The sequence below is a fragment of the Cynocephalus volans genome, chromosome 11 (assembly GCF_027409185.1).
Source record: "Cynocephalus volans isolate mCynVol1 chromosome 11, mCynVol1.pri, whole genome shotgun sequence".
In the NCBI taxonomy this organism is placed as follows: Eukaryota; Metazoa; Chordata; class Mammalia; order Dermoptera; family Cynocephalidae; genus Cynocephalus; species Cynocephalus volans.
This window is the reverse complement of record NC_084470.1, coordinates 121,910,508-121,926,060: the sequence shown is the minus strand read 5'-3', so window position 1 is coordinate 121,926,060 and position 15,553 is coordinate 121,910,508. Positions and strand designations below refer to the sequence as shown.

Below are 15,553 nucleotides of genomic sequence, written 5' to 3'. Positions count from 1 at the left end.
TTCAGGCTTTGGTTCTGGACTCAGAACTGGTTAGAATCATCCTCATTGTAAAATGAGGATAATAATTGTTCCTGCATCATCTGGCTAACAGGAGCAGTAGGTGAGAGAAGGCATGTGAAGGACCTCAAAGAGGATTTATCTCAGAGAACTTAGTACCAGAGGTCTGAATTCTTATTGTAATGCGGAGTGGCTGCAAACAGACCCCTTAAGGCAAGGAAATGCTGTTCTCTGCTGCCATCTATTGTGCATCTCTGGAATAACACCTGAGCAGAGGTTAGCCGGAAAAGCTTCTGAAGGGCCAATGAATGTGTCGGACCCAGGGCCATGCTCTGGATGCTGTCACCTGTGCGCTAGAAACTGCCCACTGGAACGTGGACTCATTGAGACCTGGCACGGGGCCTGGCATATCCTGAATGGACCACCTTCCCACCCAGCTCTGACCTGTGCATACTTCATGCCACCCTCCCTCATGGTTCCCCCAGGCAGTTTCTGAGTCAACAGTGTGCTTAGAGATCCTCTTTAAATCACCACATTTTGGAGAAGACGGTGCAAACCAAAGATTTATTTTGCAAATGAATAGGCAGCCCGGGAGACCCAGAAAAAAGAAAGCCAAGGCCGAGAGCAGAAAACTTGGATATGGAAAGACCACACAGGCCTGCAGGACCCAGGAAAAGCTGGGGAGGCAAGCCATGGAGAGATCCCAGGCCCCAGCCTTGGGGCTGGGGATGGAGGGACCTTGGAGATTCAATTCCAGGTGCAGCATTTGCAGGAGGAGCTGAACACCAGGCCTGCCGGGCAGTTTTGTTTGAATAGCCGCCCGCCTGCACAGCTGTAGAAGCTGGACCGTTCCTGAGGGTTGGGGTAGAGCCCATTAGCTTTGCCCTGGCAGAAGGTGTCTTGTCCAGGGCTGGGACCATGCTCAGGTTCTGAAGGCTGACCCGGTGGGGGAACTCGAGGCTTGAGGGGGCTTAAAGGCATGCTTGGAAGACCTGGGAAGACAGTGAAGATTCAACCAAGGCTCCCTCAAGAGATCCCACACCGACAAGCCAAGCACGCAGGCAGGCAGCAGCCCAACACCCCACACCCTACTGGCAGAGCACAGCCAGGTACCCCAGGCAGACAACAGCCAGACAATAGCCACACCTACAGCTGGAGCACCGCTCCACAGACAACACCTGTGCTACACGTGTGAAACAGGGTGTCAGTGGCCTTATACCACCTGCATAGCCCAACCATGTCTGGTGAGGGGGAGTGGGGGTCCCACACTGCAGGCTGAGTGCAGGCTTTCTCCTCCATAAGAGAGGAGCAAGCTGCTGCTCCCAGCTGAGGCCCTCTGGAGGGAAGCCCAGGTTACAACACCCCGGGCAGGCGTTGCTACAACCAGGTAGAAGAAACAGAGCATGGAGACTCATTGCAACAGTTTCCTCAGCTCCTGGGGTTTCATGAAACTTGGGAAATCACAATATTGGGGCAAAGTCATTTCCTCAGAAGGACCCAGGACCTATGGTCCATTAGGAGTGGACCACTTTTGTCCACCTTTGTCCCTGGCCCCTTACTCACTCAGCTCCTGCCGCAGCGTCTGGATGAGGGGGTACTGGCCCTGGCCACAGAAGAAGCCAGCAAAGTCGTCCAAGTCCAGTGTCCAGACCATGGCCCCGCCCAGGCCCTTCTGCTTCAGATAGCTGACCTACGCCCCAGAGATGCGGGCAGGGAGCCTGGTGAGCCCAGCCAGCCACCCCAGGGACCGCTTCTTCCTCGCTGAACAGAGCTCTTTTTTCTCCAGCACCCTCAGGCCCATGATCAGCAGGAGCTTCTGGAGGCAGCCCCAGGCGGGGAGCCTGCACGGCTGCGTCCTGATCCCTGCTGGGCATCTGTCATTGTGCAATCCCCTTGTCCTGACATAAGCATGGCCTGCGGTCAGGGTGGGGTGGAGGGCTGAGGAGTAGTGATGGGCGTGGCCCTCCCTTACCATCTCGGTCTTTGCTGGCTGAGCTGCTTTATTTGAGGGTCCTATCTTCTGGCTGCGGTAGGTTCAGTTACCGCGGGAGTGACTGCGCTTCCCAAAAGATCTGAACCAGGTTCTGCTTCCCTGTCTTCATGTCTTGGTCCTTCTGAGGGCCAGTTCTCCCCCACTAGGTTCCCAAGGCTTCCTGAGGGTCTGGCTGTGTGTTCCTTCAGAGTGTGCTTCTCTGTCCCCTAACCCTGCTAGGGGGCCATGGTGCTCGCCCTGGAGTGGGGCTGGGGGCTGGAGGGTCGGGGTGGCCTGGCCCCCTTGCTGGCCCACTCTCCCTCTCCAGCTACCTCCCTTTCTATACCCGTCCCTGCTCAGGGGTCCAGTTCTGTGGGTCTACGCCTTGTTCTCGAGTCCATCCCCCGCTTTCTCCTCTGCCATGGCTTTGATGGTGCGGTTCCCTCCCAGAACGCCCACCTTCTGTGCTTTGAGACCTACCTCAAATCCCCTTCTCCCATCTCCCCCAGCCAGGACCATGCTCCCCCTCCATCCTCCCAGAGCACTTTGTCTCCACCTCTCAAAGAACCTGCCACTGTGGTCCCTACGGGATAACTGATGTGGGGCGTTCAATAAAACAAATGCAGCATCCCTCTCGGGAGCAAACGATCTCATGGGGGACAGAGGCGTGGAAACAAAGAAACACACTAAAGCTTTGGGGCCCCAAAATTGAGCAGGAGAAGGGAGCCCTATACATAAATCAAAAGGTCCATAATTTGAACATGGACCAAATATTGCCATGGACTGAACAAAAGCATATGCCTCACCACCTGTATTTTTCCTGTTTATATGTCTGTAGAATTAGTTTGTATTTAATAAAATACAAATTTTCTCAAGAGTGCTACTCAATATAGAGCAATTTTTTGTCATTGTGCCTTTTCTTAATCAATAGATGTGAAAGGTACAAAATCCTATCACATGGAGATGTGGGAAATGTTGGGACATTTGAAAGGAGCTTCATCCTTGAAGAGGTTCTGGCTGTTGTCATTTGATATTAATGACAGGCCTTGGGCCTGCCTGGGACAACCCTCTCCAGCAGGGCTGGGACTCACCTTGGCTTTAAAGCTCTCCGCATCATCAAAGCCCACCCACTGGTTGTTCTGGAAGGCATAGGGAACCTCCTGGTCCTTGATTCTGTGCTTGCTGGCCTCCTTCCAGGAGCAGACCTGTGGGAGCAGAGAGCAGAGCTGGGGATGAAGAGCGGGGCTCTGGCAGGCACCTGCTCCTCCTGGCCAGGAGGAGAACTAGAGATTAGGAAATTCCTGTCTGAGGAAGCCTGGAGAACCTAGGAGGTTTTAGATTGAGTGGCCTGGACCCTGGATTCCACTTGAGGCAGCCAGGCTTACGGATAAATACAAGATGGCAGGGATGGGATGGGATGGGATTCACCTGGCCAGAATTCTCTGTGCCTGATATCCTCGCTCAGAAACTCCAGGCAGTCCCTGACCCCCACAATACTCAGGGTGGCCATGGGTTTTCTTACCTCATAGTAAGCCAGCACCCCTGCCTCCTTAGTGAAGGGGCCGCGAGTGCCAGGCCCTGTGACTGGGGCCCCTACTGTGGTGTCTGACGAGGAGGCCAGGGTGAAGGTCCGTCCGTAGGTGGGCATGCCAAGGATCAGTTTGTTGGCAGGGGCCCCCTTCTGCAGCCACTGCTGCACAGCAGCATCCTGGTGGTGGAGAGGAGGGCAGGGTTAATTTTCTCTTCTTTCTGCTGGGTTCTGGTTGTCTAAGACTGGGGGATCTGGAGACAGAGCTGGGAGGGACTCCCCAGCTGGAACATCAGGGCCTTTAGTAGAAGTCCAGGCCTGCCCATCTTCTTCTTCTTTTTTTTTTTTAAAGATGACTGGTAAGGGGATCTCAACCCCTCACTTGGTGTTGTCAGCACCACGCTCTCCCAAGTGAGTTAACCAGCCATCCCTATATAGGGATCCGAACCCGTAGCCTTGGTGTTATCGGCACCGCACTCTCCCAAGTGAGCCACGCACGGGCCGGCCCTCTGCCCATCTTCTTTAGACCTGTCTTAGACCTCGGCCCCAGGGAGAGAAGCTGCATGGCACTTCAGCAGGGAGCATGGGCTCTGGAATCATGCAACTGCTCACTGAACAGATATTCACTGGGTGGCAGGCACTGTCCTAGACGCTTGTGTACATCAGGGAACAAAGCAGACAGAGATCCCACCTTCTCCAGCAACTGATTCCACCTCATGGAGCCTTGAGTTTCCTGTCTGTAAAATGGAAATAATGAAAATATCCACCGCTGAGGGCTCTGAGAACTGAAGGATGCAGAAGGTCTAGCAGAAGGCAATAAAAGGTGGCTTGCGGTCATCGTCATCATCACTATTGCTACAAGTTTCACTCTGAGTACAAGGGCAGGGAATTGGGCTGTGTGCTTATCTCTGTATCACCAGTGCCTGGAACATGCCTAACACCTAGACGCTCCAATAGAAAGAACAAAGCAACACTTGGCTCCTCACCCGCCTCTGAGCAAGGTCTTCCCCTGATCACGTGTTACCTGATGTAACCCCCAGGCCTATGACGTGAGGAGGCATCCAGTGTAAGCACGTTGAATAAATGATGAAGATTCTTCCCTCAAGTCAGGATTATGACCCACTTTCCCCAAGAAGCTGTCCTCATTGAGTCCAGATTTAGTTATTCTGCAGCCTCTTAGCACTTAAAGAATGGTTTTCACTGAATTTCTTTTTCTCTATCTACATAATTTATATTTGATCAGGCTGGAGCTTTCTGAGGGCCAAGGTCCGAGCTTGCCTGAGTTTGGGAACATCATCCCTCTGGCCAGAAGCAATCTCCAGACACACAGTGTAGTGAGTAGAAGGCCTCTTTGTGGAAAGAAAAGGGCCTCCTTTCCTCGATGGATTCAGAGCACGCAGCAGGGTGAGCAGAGTGGGGTGGGACTTCAGCCCCGCTCACCTTGTGGGGGATATCTCTGTGTGTCTCCCCACTGGGTTGGGGGCTTCTTGGGGATACAGCTTCCCCAAAGCCTCACAGCTTTCCAGATGGGGTGGAGGGTCAGGCTCGGGGTGACATGCAGATGTCTGACTCACCAGCCCAAAGAGGTGCGCTTTATTTGTGAAGGAGCCACAGAAGTAAAAAATGTCCCACTCCTGCTGACACACAGAGGTGTGGGCTCCTCAAAAGTAAAAAGCATTTTAGGTTAGAGCTTTGCTGTTGTTGTTGTTTGTTTTAAGAAAAAGTGATAATAAGTTTATTTCTGACTTTTAAAATCTAGAGTGGGTAGGTAGGGAGATAACTAGATTGCTCAGCGAGGAAGATGTGGGTAGAAAGCGCCAGCCTACCCCAGACTGAAACAAGCCCGGCCTTTTCAGGGGCTCAGGTGCGGCTGGGGGTGGTTCTGCTCTGAGTGACAGCCCCGGAGGTGTTTTCAACTTGGGAAAGCTGCCACCCCTGAAAGCACCTTCCAGAAGGTCAATCAGGGACCGGGGAGCGAAGGTTTGCCCAGTGTCCTGATGGAAATGGGCAGGTGTGGGGAGGAAGGAGGGACTATGTTGGCTGAAGATTTAAGCTCAAAGAGGGCCTCACGATGCGTCCCTTGCTTGTTTGGTGTCATTAAATCGGTTGACTATGTCTGCTATCAGCCAGGATACTCCACAGAAGTGAGGTTTCCCTTCAGCAGCAGCATAAAACAGGAAAATAAAGCAAGCGAGCGAGCAAGCAAACAGAAAACCACCAGTTTCTCCGGGCCCTGCTTGGTTTTCCTGTTTTTCTTTCCCATTAGGCCCATGAGGTTCAAAAGCAGCCATGGAACAGGGCCTGCTGGACGGGACACTTGCTCATCCCTCCAGCCACTTACCACGTTGAGTTCGGCCGCTGCGCCACTCTCTCCCTGCCTCTTGTAGAGGGGACTGTTATGTCCTGTGACTCTCTCCCACGAGCCGTGGAAGTCATAGGCCATGAGGTTGATGAAATCCAAGTTCCTGCAGGACAGAGGGGATGAGGGGCTAGTGATCAGGGGGAGCCCTCTTTCCCTCTCTCCCACCCCATGGTGTCCCCTGGTGGGGTGGGGTGTGGACAGCCATGGCCAGAGGCAGGGGGTTGCAGGCTGGCCTTGGCTCTGTGGAAGGCCCTTGGCCTCTCCCACCTCAGAGAACATGGGGTGCAAGTCGTCTACTTGAGACTCACTGAGCAATTCTGTCCACCTCATATCCAGCCTCCACATGGACTCGCCCAGCTGGGACTGCCGCACTCAGAAGGAGTCGTTCCTTCCCTGAGGTCCGGGCTTCCTGCTGGAAGGCTCTGGCCAAGTCCTGAGGGAGCAGCTCAGAGTAAACACAGAGGCCGGCCCCGGTGGACCCCCGGGAGCCCCAAGCAGATGTTCCCTCTCAGGAGTCTGAAAAGTGACTGCGGGACTGGTCAGTGCTATGCCGATGTGTGAAGCAGCTGACCCTGGGGGGTCAGCAGCACCCACGTGTGCTGTGGGGCCGCAGCCCTGGGTCCCTCCGCAGACTGGCTGACCACCACCCCACCCAGCCACACCTGCACCAAGGCTGTGAAGCGCTCCTTGTCCACCGCGGGGCTCCCCCGGCTACCTGGGTACTCCCAGTCAAGGTCAAGGCCATCAAAGCTGTATTTGCGCAGAAGCTTGATGGCCGAGTTGACAAAGGTCTGACGGTTGTTGGCCGTGGCCACCATATCTGTGAACCTGTGGGTGATGAAGGGAGTATGGGCCTGCCTTGGACCAGCTGGAGGCCACTCTCTCCCTCAGAGGCAAGTGAGAAGCCACTCGGGGTCCTGATGTTCCTGCATCTAGGCCAGGAGAGGCTCCGGGAGGGATGCTTCAGAGGCTCCTAGGGTATTTGCTGGTGAGCTATGAGCCTGGTTAAGGAAAAGGAACAATCTAGAAATGCTTTCTACCCGCAAACATTGACCTCACTGGGGGCACATTGACTCACAAGGAGCCCTGCTTCCCTTCAGAAGCTTTTCACCGTATCCCTGAATAGTCCCACCTTGCATCAGAGCTAGCTGCCACCCCAGCATGGAGATTTAAAGGGGAAGAGGAGTGTTTCTAAGATGAAGAGAAGTGTGGCAAGATTAGCAAAGACCTGGGGACCTGGGACCCGGGGCCTGTTTTAGTTTCTTTTTATTAACTTATAGTTTAATTTGATTAATAGCAGCAGTTCTTATGTGGGGCCCATGTGCCTGGGGACACCAGGCTAAAAATCCTTGCATGTCAATGAAAAATTTGTGTATAGTATTATTTTGGGAACATGAGTCATAACTTTCATCAGATTCTCAAAAGGGTTCATGACCCAAAAAAGTTTTAGAAAGACTGTTTAGAGCTTTGGGAATCAGATATTCTGGATTTTCCAGGAAAAGTCTCCTTCCAAATATTCCATTCTATTATTCCATAAATTATCAAAAATGTCCCAGAAATGCCAATATTTTGGCATCCAAGCTCCATTTCAGACTGCCTTTTACACCCAGACATGGAAAAAAATTCTTTCTCGACAAGATATCCCATTCTAGGGCTCAGAAAACATACACGCTGTATGTTGTCTGGGAGTAGTTGGGGTCCTCCCTCTCCCCGTTTCATGGAGAATGAGACTAAGGCCTGTAGAGGTCAGAACTCCCTGTGCTGTGATTAGATCTCATGCTTCTGGCAAGAATGAATCTGTAATGGCCTGGCACTAAGCCCACTCCGCTGCCCTCCTGACAGGGCATCAAGACCCCAGAAGGAAAGTCGGCCCCCAAAGTCCAGCACCCCTCCCCCTGGCCCTGGCCAAACCTCAGACTCTGCCACAGTCAGACTCACTTCTGAGTGCCGAAGTTCCAGCCCCCGATGGCTAACAGAGTCTTCAGCTTGGGATTCCTGGAAAGAAGAAGAGACACTCCAGAATATACCCCACAAGCTCCCAGGGCTCCTGTAGGGATGATGGGTGGGAGGGAGATGGGCGATGCCTAAGACCCTGGGCACAGGGACTGGGCCTGTACTGAGCACTCTGGGGAAAGCTATAGATGGGAAAGAAGACAGGTTCCTGACTCAAGGACCTCCTGTCCTGCTGTGGAGACACTGCTTGTGGGCATACACAAGGAATTCAGGAAGCAAGTGACCGGGCAGGTCCTCAGAGAGGCTTTGCAAAGGTGACCGCCACACTTGAGCTGAAGCACAGATGGAATTTAGGATGAGGAAAGCCATTCCTGGGAGAGAGAAACAGTTCCACAGTCCTGATCCCACTTGGACCTAAACTGCAAGGGCCCTTTAGAATCCCCTAATCTATCCCCACCTCTTCCACGTAAGCACAGGAAAGCCCAGAGAGGTGTTGAGACATGCCCAAAGCCGCACAGTGGGCCTGGGGCAGGACTGCAGTGCTGGAAGGGTTTGGCTCTGAGAGGAGGCGCCCGTCCCTGCACGCCCCACCGCCCTCCTCCGCCTTGGCTCACATCTGCTTCAGGCCGTTGAACTCCTGGTAGAGAGCCTCGTCGTTCCACTCCCCGGAGCTGAGCTGGTGATTGTTCATGCCGGCAAAGGCATAGATGAGGTGGGTACACAGGCTGGCATCCACATCCCTGGGCAAGAAGCGAGCCACCCCCTCTCTGTACTGGGCCCAGTTGGAGAAGTAACAGACTAGTTTTATGGCAGAACCTGGCCAGTTGGGACAAAGAAAAGAAATAGCTATTTCTTTGTCAGGAGGGCTTTCTGGGGGGGACTAGCACCTTCCACCCTGGGGCAGGCAGGGTCCTTGGGGATCCACCTTCTACACCAGGAGCGAGTCAAGGGACCTGGCAGTCAAGAGTGGGTTTACAGCTCCTCCCAGTCAGGTGAGCAAGTTCAGAGCCCCTATGAGTGGGTAGGGCCATCATCACAATCCTCAGTTTACCAGTCGGGGCAGAGCCGGAGCTAGGACCCAGGTCTCCTGACCTCCTGACACCCTTGAAAATCGCTGGCCTCAGCCTGAGTCCCCGGGGCCAGCGTCTGGCAGTCAGGCCTCTCTACCCCCAGTTAGACCCTCCTGCAGGCCCTGAAGGCTGATGGAAGGCAGCCCCAACATAAGGCCCAGGGGGAATTAAGCATGGCGTGTTCATCCGCTGAAGAGAAGCGGCCGAATTTTCACAGCATGGCTGGGAATACTTCAGAATGTTAATGAAAATGCAAATACACAAAGTGGCAGATGTAACAATCCAGGTACAGGCCCGGATTGTTTCTCCAATCTTGCATCGAAGCTGTTTGTATTTACTGGTTGTCCCTTGTGGAGAATGCATGTTTATCAATATCACTGCTAAAGTTCTAATAAAGAGCTTATTTTGTCTAGGAGAAGGCAGCTTGTTTCTCATGCCCCTGAGAGTGTGTGGGAAGACTTTGTCCAGGATGGGGATCTGTTCCCAGTGGGGCTCTAGCAGTGATGGCCTCCACTGAAGTCAGCCCTGTTTTGGGTTGACCGGAACACCAGAAAGCGAGAGTGCTCGTCTTCTTTCCTGCATCTGCCAAAAACTGACTCTGTGTCCATCTCCTGTCTTGTCCCACCTCGCATCCTGTGACAGTGTGGTTTATACAGCCAGCATTCCACAGCAGGGCCTTGGTGGAATGGTGAGTTCAGACTGCAGAGTGCCTGTGGCTGGCATCTAGACCCTGGGACTCCCCTTTGCTTCCACAGGCTCTCTCTGCACAGTCCCCTCCAGCCCCCACATGGACAGTAAGAGGGGGTGGGGAGAGGGGTGCAAAGTGGCTACAGGAGGGTTTTGGGAAGAGAAAGCTCAGGCAGGCCCCAGGGCATGAAGGGCCGACCCTGGGCACATGGATGGCTCCAGAGGGAGAGAAGGAGGAGCTCTTGGGTAACCCTGGGCCCTAACTAGAGGTCACCCAGGAGTGGAGCTTGCTGGTAGGGCTGGGCTGCAACCTGCGGTGACATAGGAGCAGGACCGGTGAACTCCCCAAAGCAAAAGGAAGAAGGAGGGGATAACCCAGAGAACACATCCCCCGGGCCATCCAAGAAGGAGCCAGGAGGCTTTTTCTATCACATCATGTCACAGCATAGTAATATCGTGCATGGATTTTTGTGCTGTGGAGGTAATAAAGGGCGGTGGGTAACAGCAGGGAATCTGGAATATTGGTGCCTGGGCTGAAATCCTAACTCTGCAAATTGCTAGCTGTGTAACTCAGCTTCTTCCTCTGTAAAATGGGGACAATCGTTGTACTCCACAAATGAGCCTCATAGCACTACCCAGTGGGCCAAGAGTTAATATACATACAACACTTAGAAGAGCGCTGGCATCCAGTAAGCTCCTCTCCAGTGCTTCACATACATTAACCCTGGGTCCACACAAAGTCCTATTATTATTATTACTATATGTCAGTAAAGCACATAAGTAGCTTGGAGGGAAGCTTTCTGAGAAATCTTCAACCTCTCTACCTGCCCCATGTCCGGGCCCCTGGCTGTTGACTCCTGTGAGACCGAGAGGGGAAATGAATGTCCAATGCCTCAGTCTAGTGTGAAGCGGGGGGGAGCAGCCTCAGGATGAGGGACTGAGGGGCCAACTGATGCCCAGGGAGTCAAGCAGGATGGGAAGGGGACCCGAGAGTCCTGAGTTGCTCAAGATCCCCTGGAGATCTCCTTTCTGTTTGAAACAAGAAGGTGCCCCTTCCTGCCTCTCCCAAACTCCACATCCAATCAGCTCAACAGATACAGGAGCAAGCACAATGTCCTTGCTGAGCTAAGGGGCTGGGGATACAGAGCTGGATAAGGCAGGAGGTTCCTTACCTCCGTAGCTCAGAGTCTGGTGGGAAAGCTCCTAAGCCAATAATGGTAGACGCTACGGTACGTACTGTGAAATGTGTTCAGGTGCTGAGAGAGGCTGACATTTAAGCTGGCCCATGGGCATGCAGGAGTTCAGTGGGTAGATAAGGAAGCAAGAACCCCCCTGGGAGAAGGAATGGCAGGGCTATTAGACGACAAGGACATTTGCAGGAGGCTGAGCTTTGGAGGAGAGTCCCTACTGAAATCTGGCAAGAACTCTGGGAGTATGTGCAAGGCTAGGGACTTGGGGAGGGGGAGATAAGTGGGGGAACGTAGCAGAGCCCAGGGAAGGGCTGGCCTCAGGGACGATGCCACTTACCCCACTGGATCATCAGTAGAGCCATCAAACCTGGAGCAACACAAGACAGGTAGAGGTTAGGATGTCATTCTCACCTTCCCAGGCCCCATGAGCTCACAGAAGCACGGGAGGCAGAGGTGATCAGGGGAACTGGTTTCAGGGTAGTTTCATATAAATCCAGCTTTCTCCTACCAGAAGGGACCCAGCAGGGCACCGTGTCCATCCCTTCACCCAGTTCAGACAGTGGGGGCCCCTTTCCAGCCTGGGCTGGCCTCAGAAGCTGATGGAAGATTCCATGGGCTGAGGCTGCCCCCTCTCTAGCGCATTGTTGGAATGGTGTGGATTTAGGAAGATTATGAGAAAACTGCTGACTTGTGAGGTATTCAGAGAGAAAGCTTCTCTATCGGAAGAATAAGAAAGAAGTTCTTTCTGTCCAGGGGCTAAAAAGAATTGATCTGGAAGGGCTTGGCTGGGAGATTCCATCTCCTGGTGAGGCCCCTGTGCCTCTGCTCACCACTATGTGACTTTCTGTGGCTTTCCTGCTGCCCACCACAAGAGGCTGGCTGTGTTCCAGCATCGTTGGAGACTTAGGGCTCAGCAGGACTCTTTCAAAGAGATTTCTTTCACTTTTCTGATAACCTTGGATTTTCCTGTTAACCTAATAAAACCTGCATAAGAATTTGCAAGGACACTCAGGGTCATGGCCTCCAGGCTGCTCTCTTGCAGGACAACCAACCTGGGGTTGGGGAAGAACCCAGTGGCAGTGGGTGCTTCTTGGATAAGGTCAAAAGTAAGGACCTAAAAACAGGGGAAAGACAAAAAGACCCAGTGCAGGGGGCTCAGTGATTCTGGACTTCCAGGACAGAAGGAAGAAAGTCAGTTTCAGCCTGTTGAGAAAAGCCTTTCCTTGCAACACAAAAGCTCCTGAGCTGAAAGAACCCCAGGGGAGCCCACAGGAAAGGTAATCAAGGGCCTGCAAGTGAGGAGGCAGGAGGAGGGATGGACTGACCCTCCCAAGTTCTCCTGAGCCCTCATGCTTCCTTGCATGTATAGCAAGGAGCCCTAGGTAGTCATGTCCACACCTCCCCATGGCTCCCGAAGCCAGCCCTCTCTCCCTGACAGTGCCTGCTCACCTGCCCGGGCCACGGACCACGCCATGGTGCTGACTCAGTTGCAGACTCCAGCTTTCCAGGTCCTGCTCTGCTCTTATCTGGCCGCCCTGTCTCACCCCAGGCAGGAGTGTTGACATCAGGGGGACAGAGGGAGGAGGGGGGCTGGGGTGGGGTGTGGAGGGGTAGGGTGTTGAGTCGCATGGGTTGGGCAAACCTGACACAATGGCCTTTTGCAATTCTTGCTTTTCTCAGACAATCACAGAATACACTGGACTGTTAGTGTTGCCAGACCAGGAGGCAAAGAAAGGAAAGCGGGAAGTGTTTCTAAACTGCTGGGGGGCATGACTCTGATTTTCCTTGTGTGGGTTGGCCAGGACCATGAGCAGTCCCAAACTTAACTGGGCTTTGGAGGCAGAGGGATGACTCTCAGGAGTCAGGGCAACGGGGTTCCAGACCAGCCCTCTTGCTTCCCCACTGCCTTCCCTTGAACTCAGTTTCGCCATCTATAAGATAATGGGGTTGCACATAAATGTTATTTATTTTTCACAATAGTAATATTTTTATTACTACCCACATGATAGTAATTTTTTTTATATCCGTTGATTGAGAAAAATACATAATGATAAGTAGCGACTATGAGTTTAGTAATAGTTTTAAATGCCTGTGTTTCTTATGAAGAATCATGGACGCCTGAATTAATTTCCTAGGGCCGCTGTAACAAATGACCGCAAACTGGGCAGAAGTTCATTCTCTCACAGTTTTGGAGGCCAGAAGTCTGAAATCAAGGTGCTGACAGGGCCACGCTTCCTCTGAAGGGGAGAATCCTTCTTGCATCTTCCAGCCTCTGATGGTTCCTGATGTTTCCCGGCCTGTGGCAGCACAACTCCAGTCACTGTCTGCCTGTTTTCGCATGGCCTTTCGCCCCGGGTCTCTCTTTTCCATCTCTAGCAAGTCACTCTAATCCAGAATGACTTCATTTTGAAATCCATACCTTCATTTTATCTGCAAAAACCCTTATTCCAAATAAGGTCACATTCCGAGATTCTGGGAAGAGATATATTTGGGAGGCCACCGTTCAACTCACCACAAGAGCTAAGTGGGTACATGTTCAATATTCCATCTGCAGACATGTGTGGCACATGCATGAACTCCAGGGTCCTGCAAAAACTGCAGCTTCCAGAAGATCTGGTCCTTGGTCCTTGGGCTTAACATGAGTGATCTGGATGGCCAAGTAGGAATGTCTGGTGATTGCAGGTGCTGGAGTCAGACTCCTGGGGTTGAATCCCAGATTTGCCATGAACTACACATGTAACCTTGAGTAAGTGCCTTAATTTTTCTGAATTTCAGTATCTTTATCTGTAAAGGGAAATCCTCAGAGGATTGTTGTGAAGGCACTGCATGTTGGCTGCAATTTTTCCTGGTTCTGCCTGGCTGGACATTTCTGCCTGATCTCTGAGAGCATCAGAGATCAGGCCTCTGGTAACCTCTCTGAGTCCCTTGAGAGGGTTGGGCCCTGGTGCCCAGATGGCCCTGTGTACTCCTTTTGGCTGCTGCAGTTATGATCTCTGTTTCAGTTGTTTCCACCCCCTTCTCTTGGGGATCCTGCAAAGCAGCCTGTTCAGGGCTCCTCCAGGTAGTCAGGGAGTGTCCTTATCTTGTCCCCCTCCCCTTCCCACCTCCATATACATAAACTAGCCTGTAGCTTTGAGCTTTACCGACTCAGTTTCACGTGACCAAGAGGACCCGCACTGCAGAGCCCAGGTTCTGAGTGGCTCCAAATGCTGACCCCTCCCCGGTCATCCAGATGCTTCTGTGTGCCTAGTAGCCCCTCCAGTAGTATCACTGCCTCAGTTAATGCAGATGTTTCTTTTTATTATTATAATTATTGTTTTACTGTTTTATTTTTATTTTTGTCCCAGACCACTTTTTTCAAGGAAAGATATAGAGAAACCTGATATATGAAGCAAATAAGCTCCAAGTTGCTCTGGTAAAAATCTGGTGAGGGTCAAGGTCTCTGAACCATGTCTCCTCTGTAAAGATTAACACTCCCCCGCAGGCCCCAAGGGGTCTTATGGAGCGCCCCACTGGATGAAAGCCTTGTCTCCAGACAAGTATGCCAAGGAATGCAAATACATGCCTTATTTCCTCAAAATCAACATCATAAACTTTGAAATGCTAAAGGCATTTTCATTAAAATAAGGAATAAAACAAGGTTGAAGACTGTTTCCACTATTGTTTAGCATTGTTTTGATAATTTTGGCTATTACACTAAGGAATTAAGAAATATTCTAATGATACAATTACCAATAGTTGTAGATATGTTTGGGTACTGATATAGTTTGGATGTGTTTGTCCCCCCAAACTCATGTTGAAGTCTGATTCCCAATGTGGCAGTATTGGGAGGTGTTTGGGTCATGAGGGCATATCCCTCATGCACAGATTAAAACCCTCCCTGGTGGGCCGAGCCCGTGGCGCGCTTGGTAGAGTGCTGCGCTGGCAGCGCGGTGACGCTCCCGCCTCGGGTTCGGATCCTATATGGGACTGACCGGTGTACTCACTGGCTGAGTGCCGGTCACGGAAAAAAAAACGACAAAAAAAAAAAAAAACCCTCCCTGGGGAGGGGGGGGCGGGGTGACTGAGCTCTCCAGGAATTGATTAGTTCCCATTAGAGCTGATTATTGAAAGGAGCCTGGCACCTCTACTCTCTCTCTTGCTTCCTCTGGCTGTGTGATCTTGTACCCGCTGGCTGCCTGCTGCCTTCTGCTATCGGTGGAATCAGCCTGAGGCTCATGCTGGATGGAGCTCCCCAGAATCATGAGCCAAATAAACCTCTTTTCTTTATGCTTACCCAGTCTCAGGTATTCTGTAATAGCAACAGAAAAACAGACTAATACAGGTACCTAGAAAATCCTTCAGTTTTCTAGACTCTAGAAAAATAGACTGGAAATAATAACAGAGTTTGGTAAGAGAGCTGGATTTAAAGTAAATATACAAAAATTAATAGCTTTTCTCTATATTAGCAATAACCATCTAGATGGTTCCCAGCATCACTCTCTCCCACAGCCAATCAATTTACAACTACTAAAAAGCAAAGACTACCGACCAGGGACCACTGGAGTTTAAGGGAAGGGGAGGAGAGACCCATGGATTTTGTGAAGGTGGGAGAAGCTATGGCAAGAAAAGGAAGGGACTGCTCCAACCATTTTGAGCCCTGGCCACTTCAGGGCCAGCCGATGAGGGGTGGGAAAAAGTTGTAGCACACAGAGCAGGAGCCAACGAAAGCTACAGCTGTGCCCTTTGCATGAAATTACTTGGAGACTGCAGGGGAGAAGAGAGCCTCAGAGTGCACCCTACCAGCCCCCAGGC

At 52.0% G+C, this 15,553-nt stretch overlaps 1 protein-coding gene across 1 annotated transcript; it reads right to left on the bottom strand.

Annotated features, from left to right (window-relative positions):
- Positions 1-744: 744 nt before the first annotated feature.
- On the bottom strand, positions 745-12,233 carry CHIT1 (chitinase 1). The gene is made up of 11 exons (XM_063113468.1): positions 12,209-12,233; positions 11,097-11,126; positions 8,427-8,628; positions 7,798-7,854; positions 6,522-6,687; positions 6,168-6,292; positions 5,839-5,962; positions 3,492-3,677; positions 3,061-3,174; positions 1,561-1,687; positions 745-989 (listed from the first exon to the last, which is right to left on the bottom strand). The coding sequence occupies exons 1-11, from the start codon at positions 12,231-12,233 to the stop codon at positions 745-747; spliced, it is 1,401 nt and encodes a 466-aa protein (XP_062969538.1).
- Positions 12,234-15,553: the final 3,320 nt, after the last annotated feature.

Excerpts from the sequence above, each read along its gene's own strand:
- CHIT1 (XM_063113468.1), bottom strand. The coding sequence starts at position 12,233 with ATGGCGTGGTCCGTGGCCCGGGCAG. Across the intron at positions 8,629-11,096 it reads TCTACTGATGATCCAGTGGG|GTTCTGCCATAAAACTAGTC; the intron begins GTAAGTGGCATC and ends CCAACTGGCCAG. Across the intron at positions 3,175-3,491 it reads GGGTGCTGGCTTACTATGAG|GTCTGCTCCTGGAAGGAGGC; the intron begins GTAAGAAAACCC and ends CTGCTCCCACAG.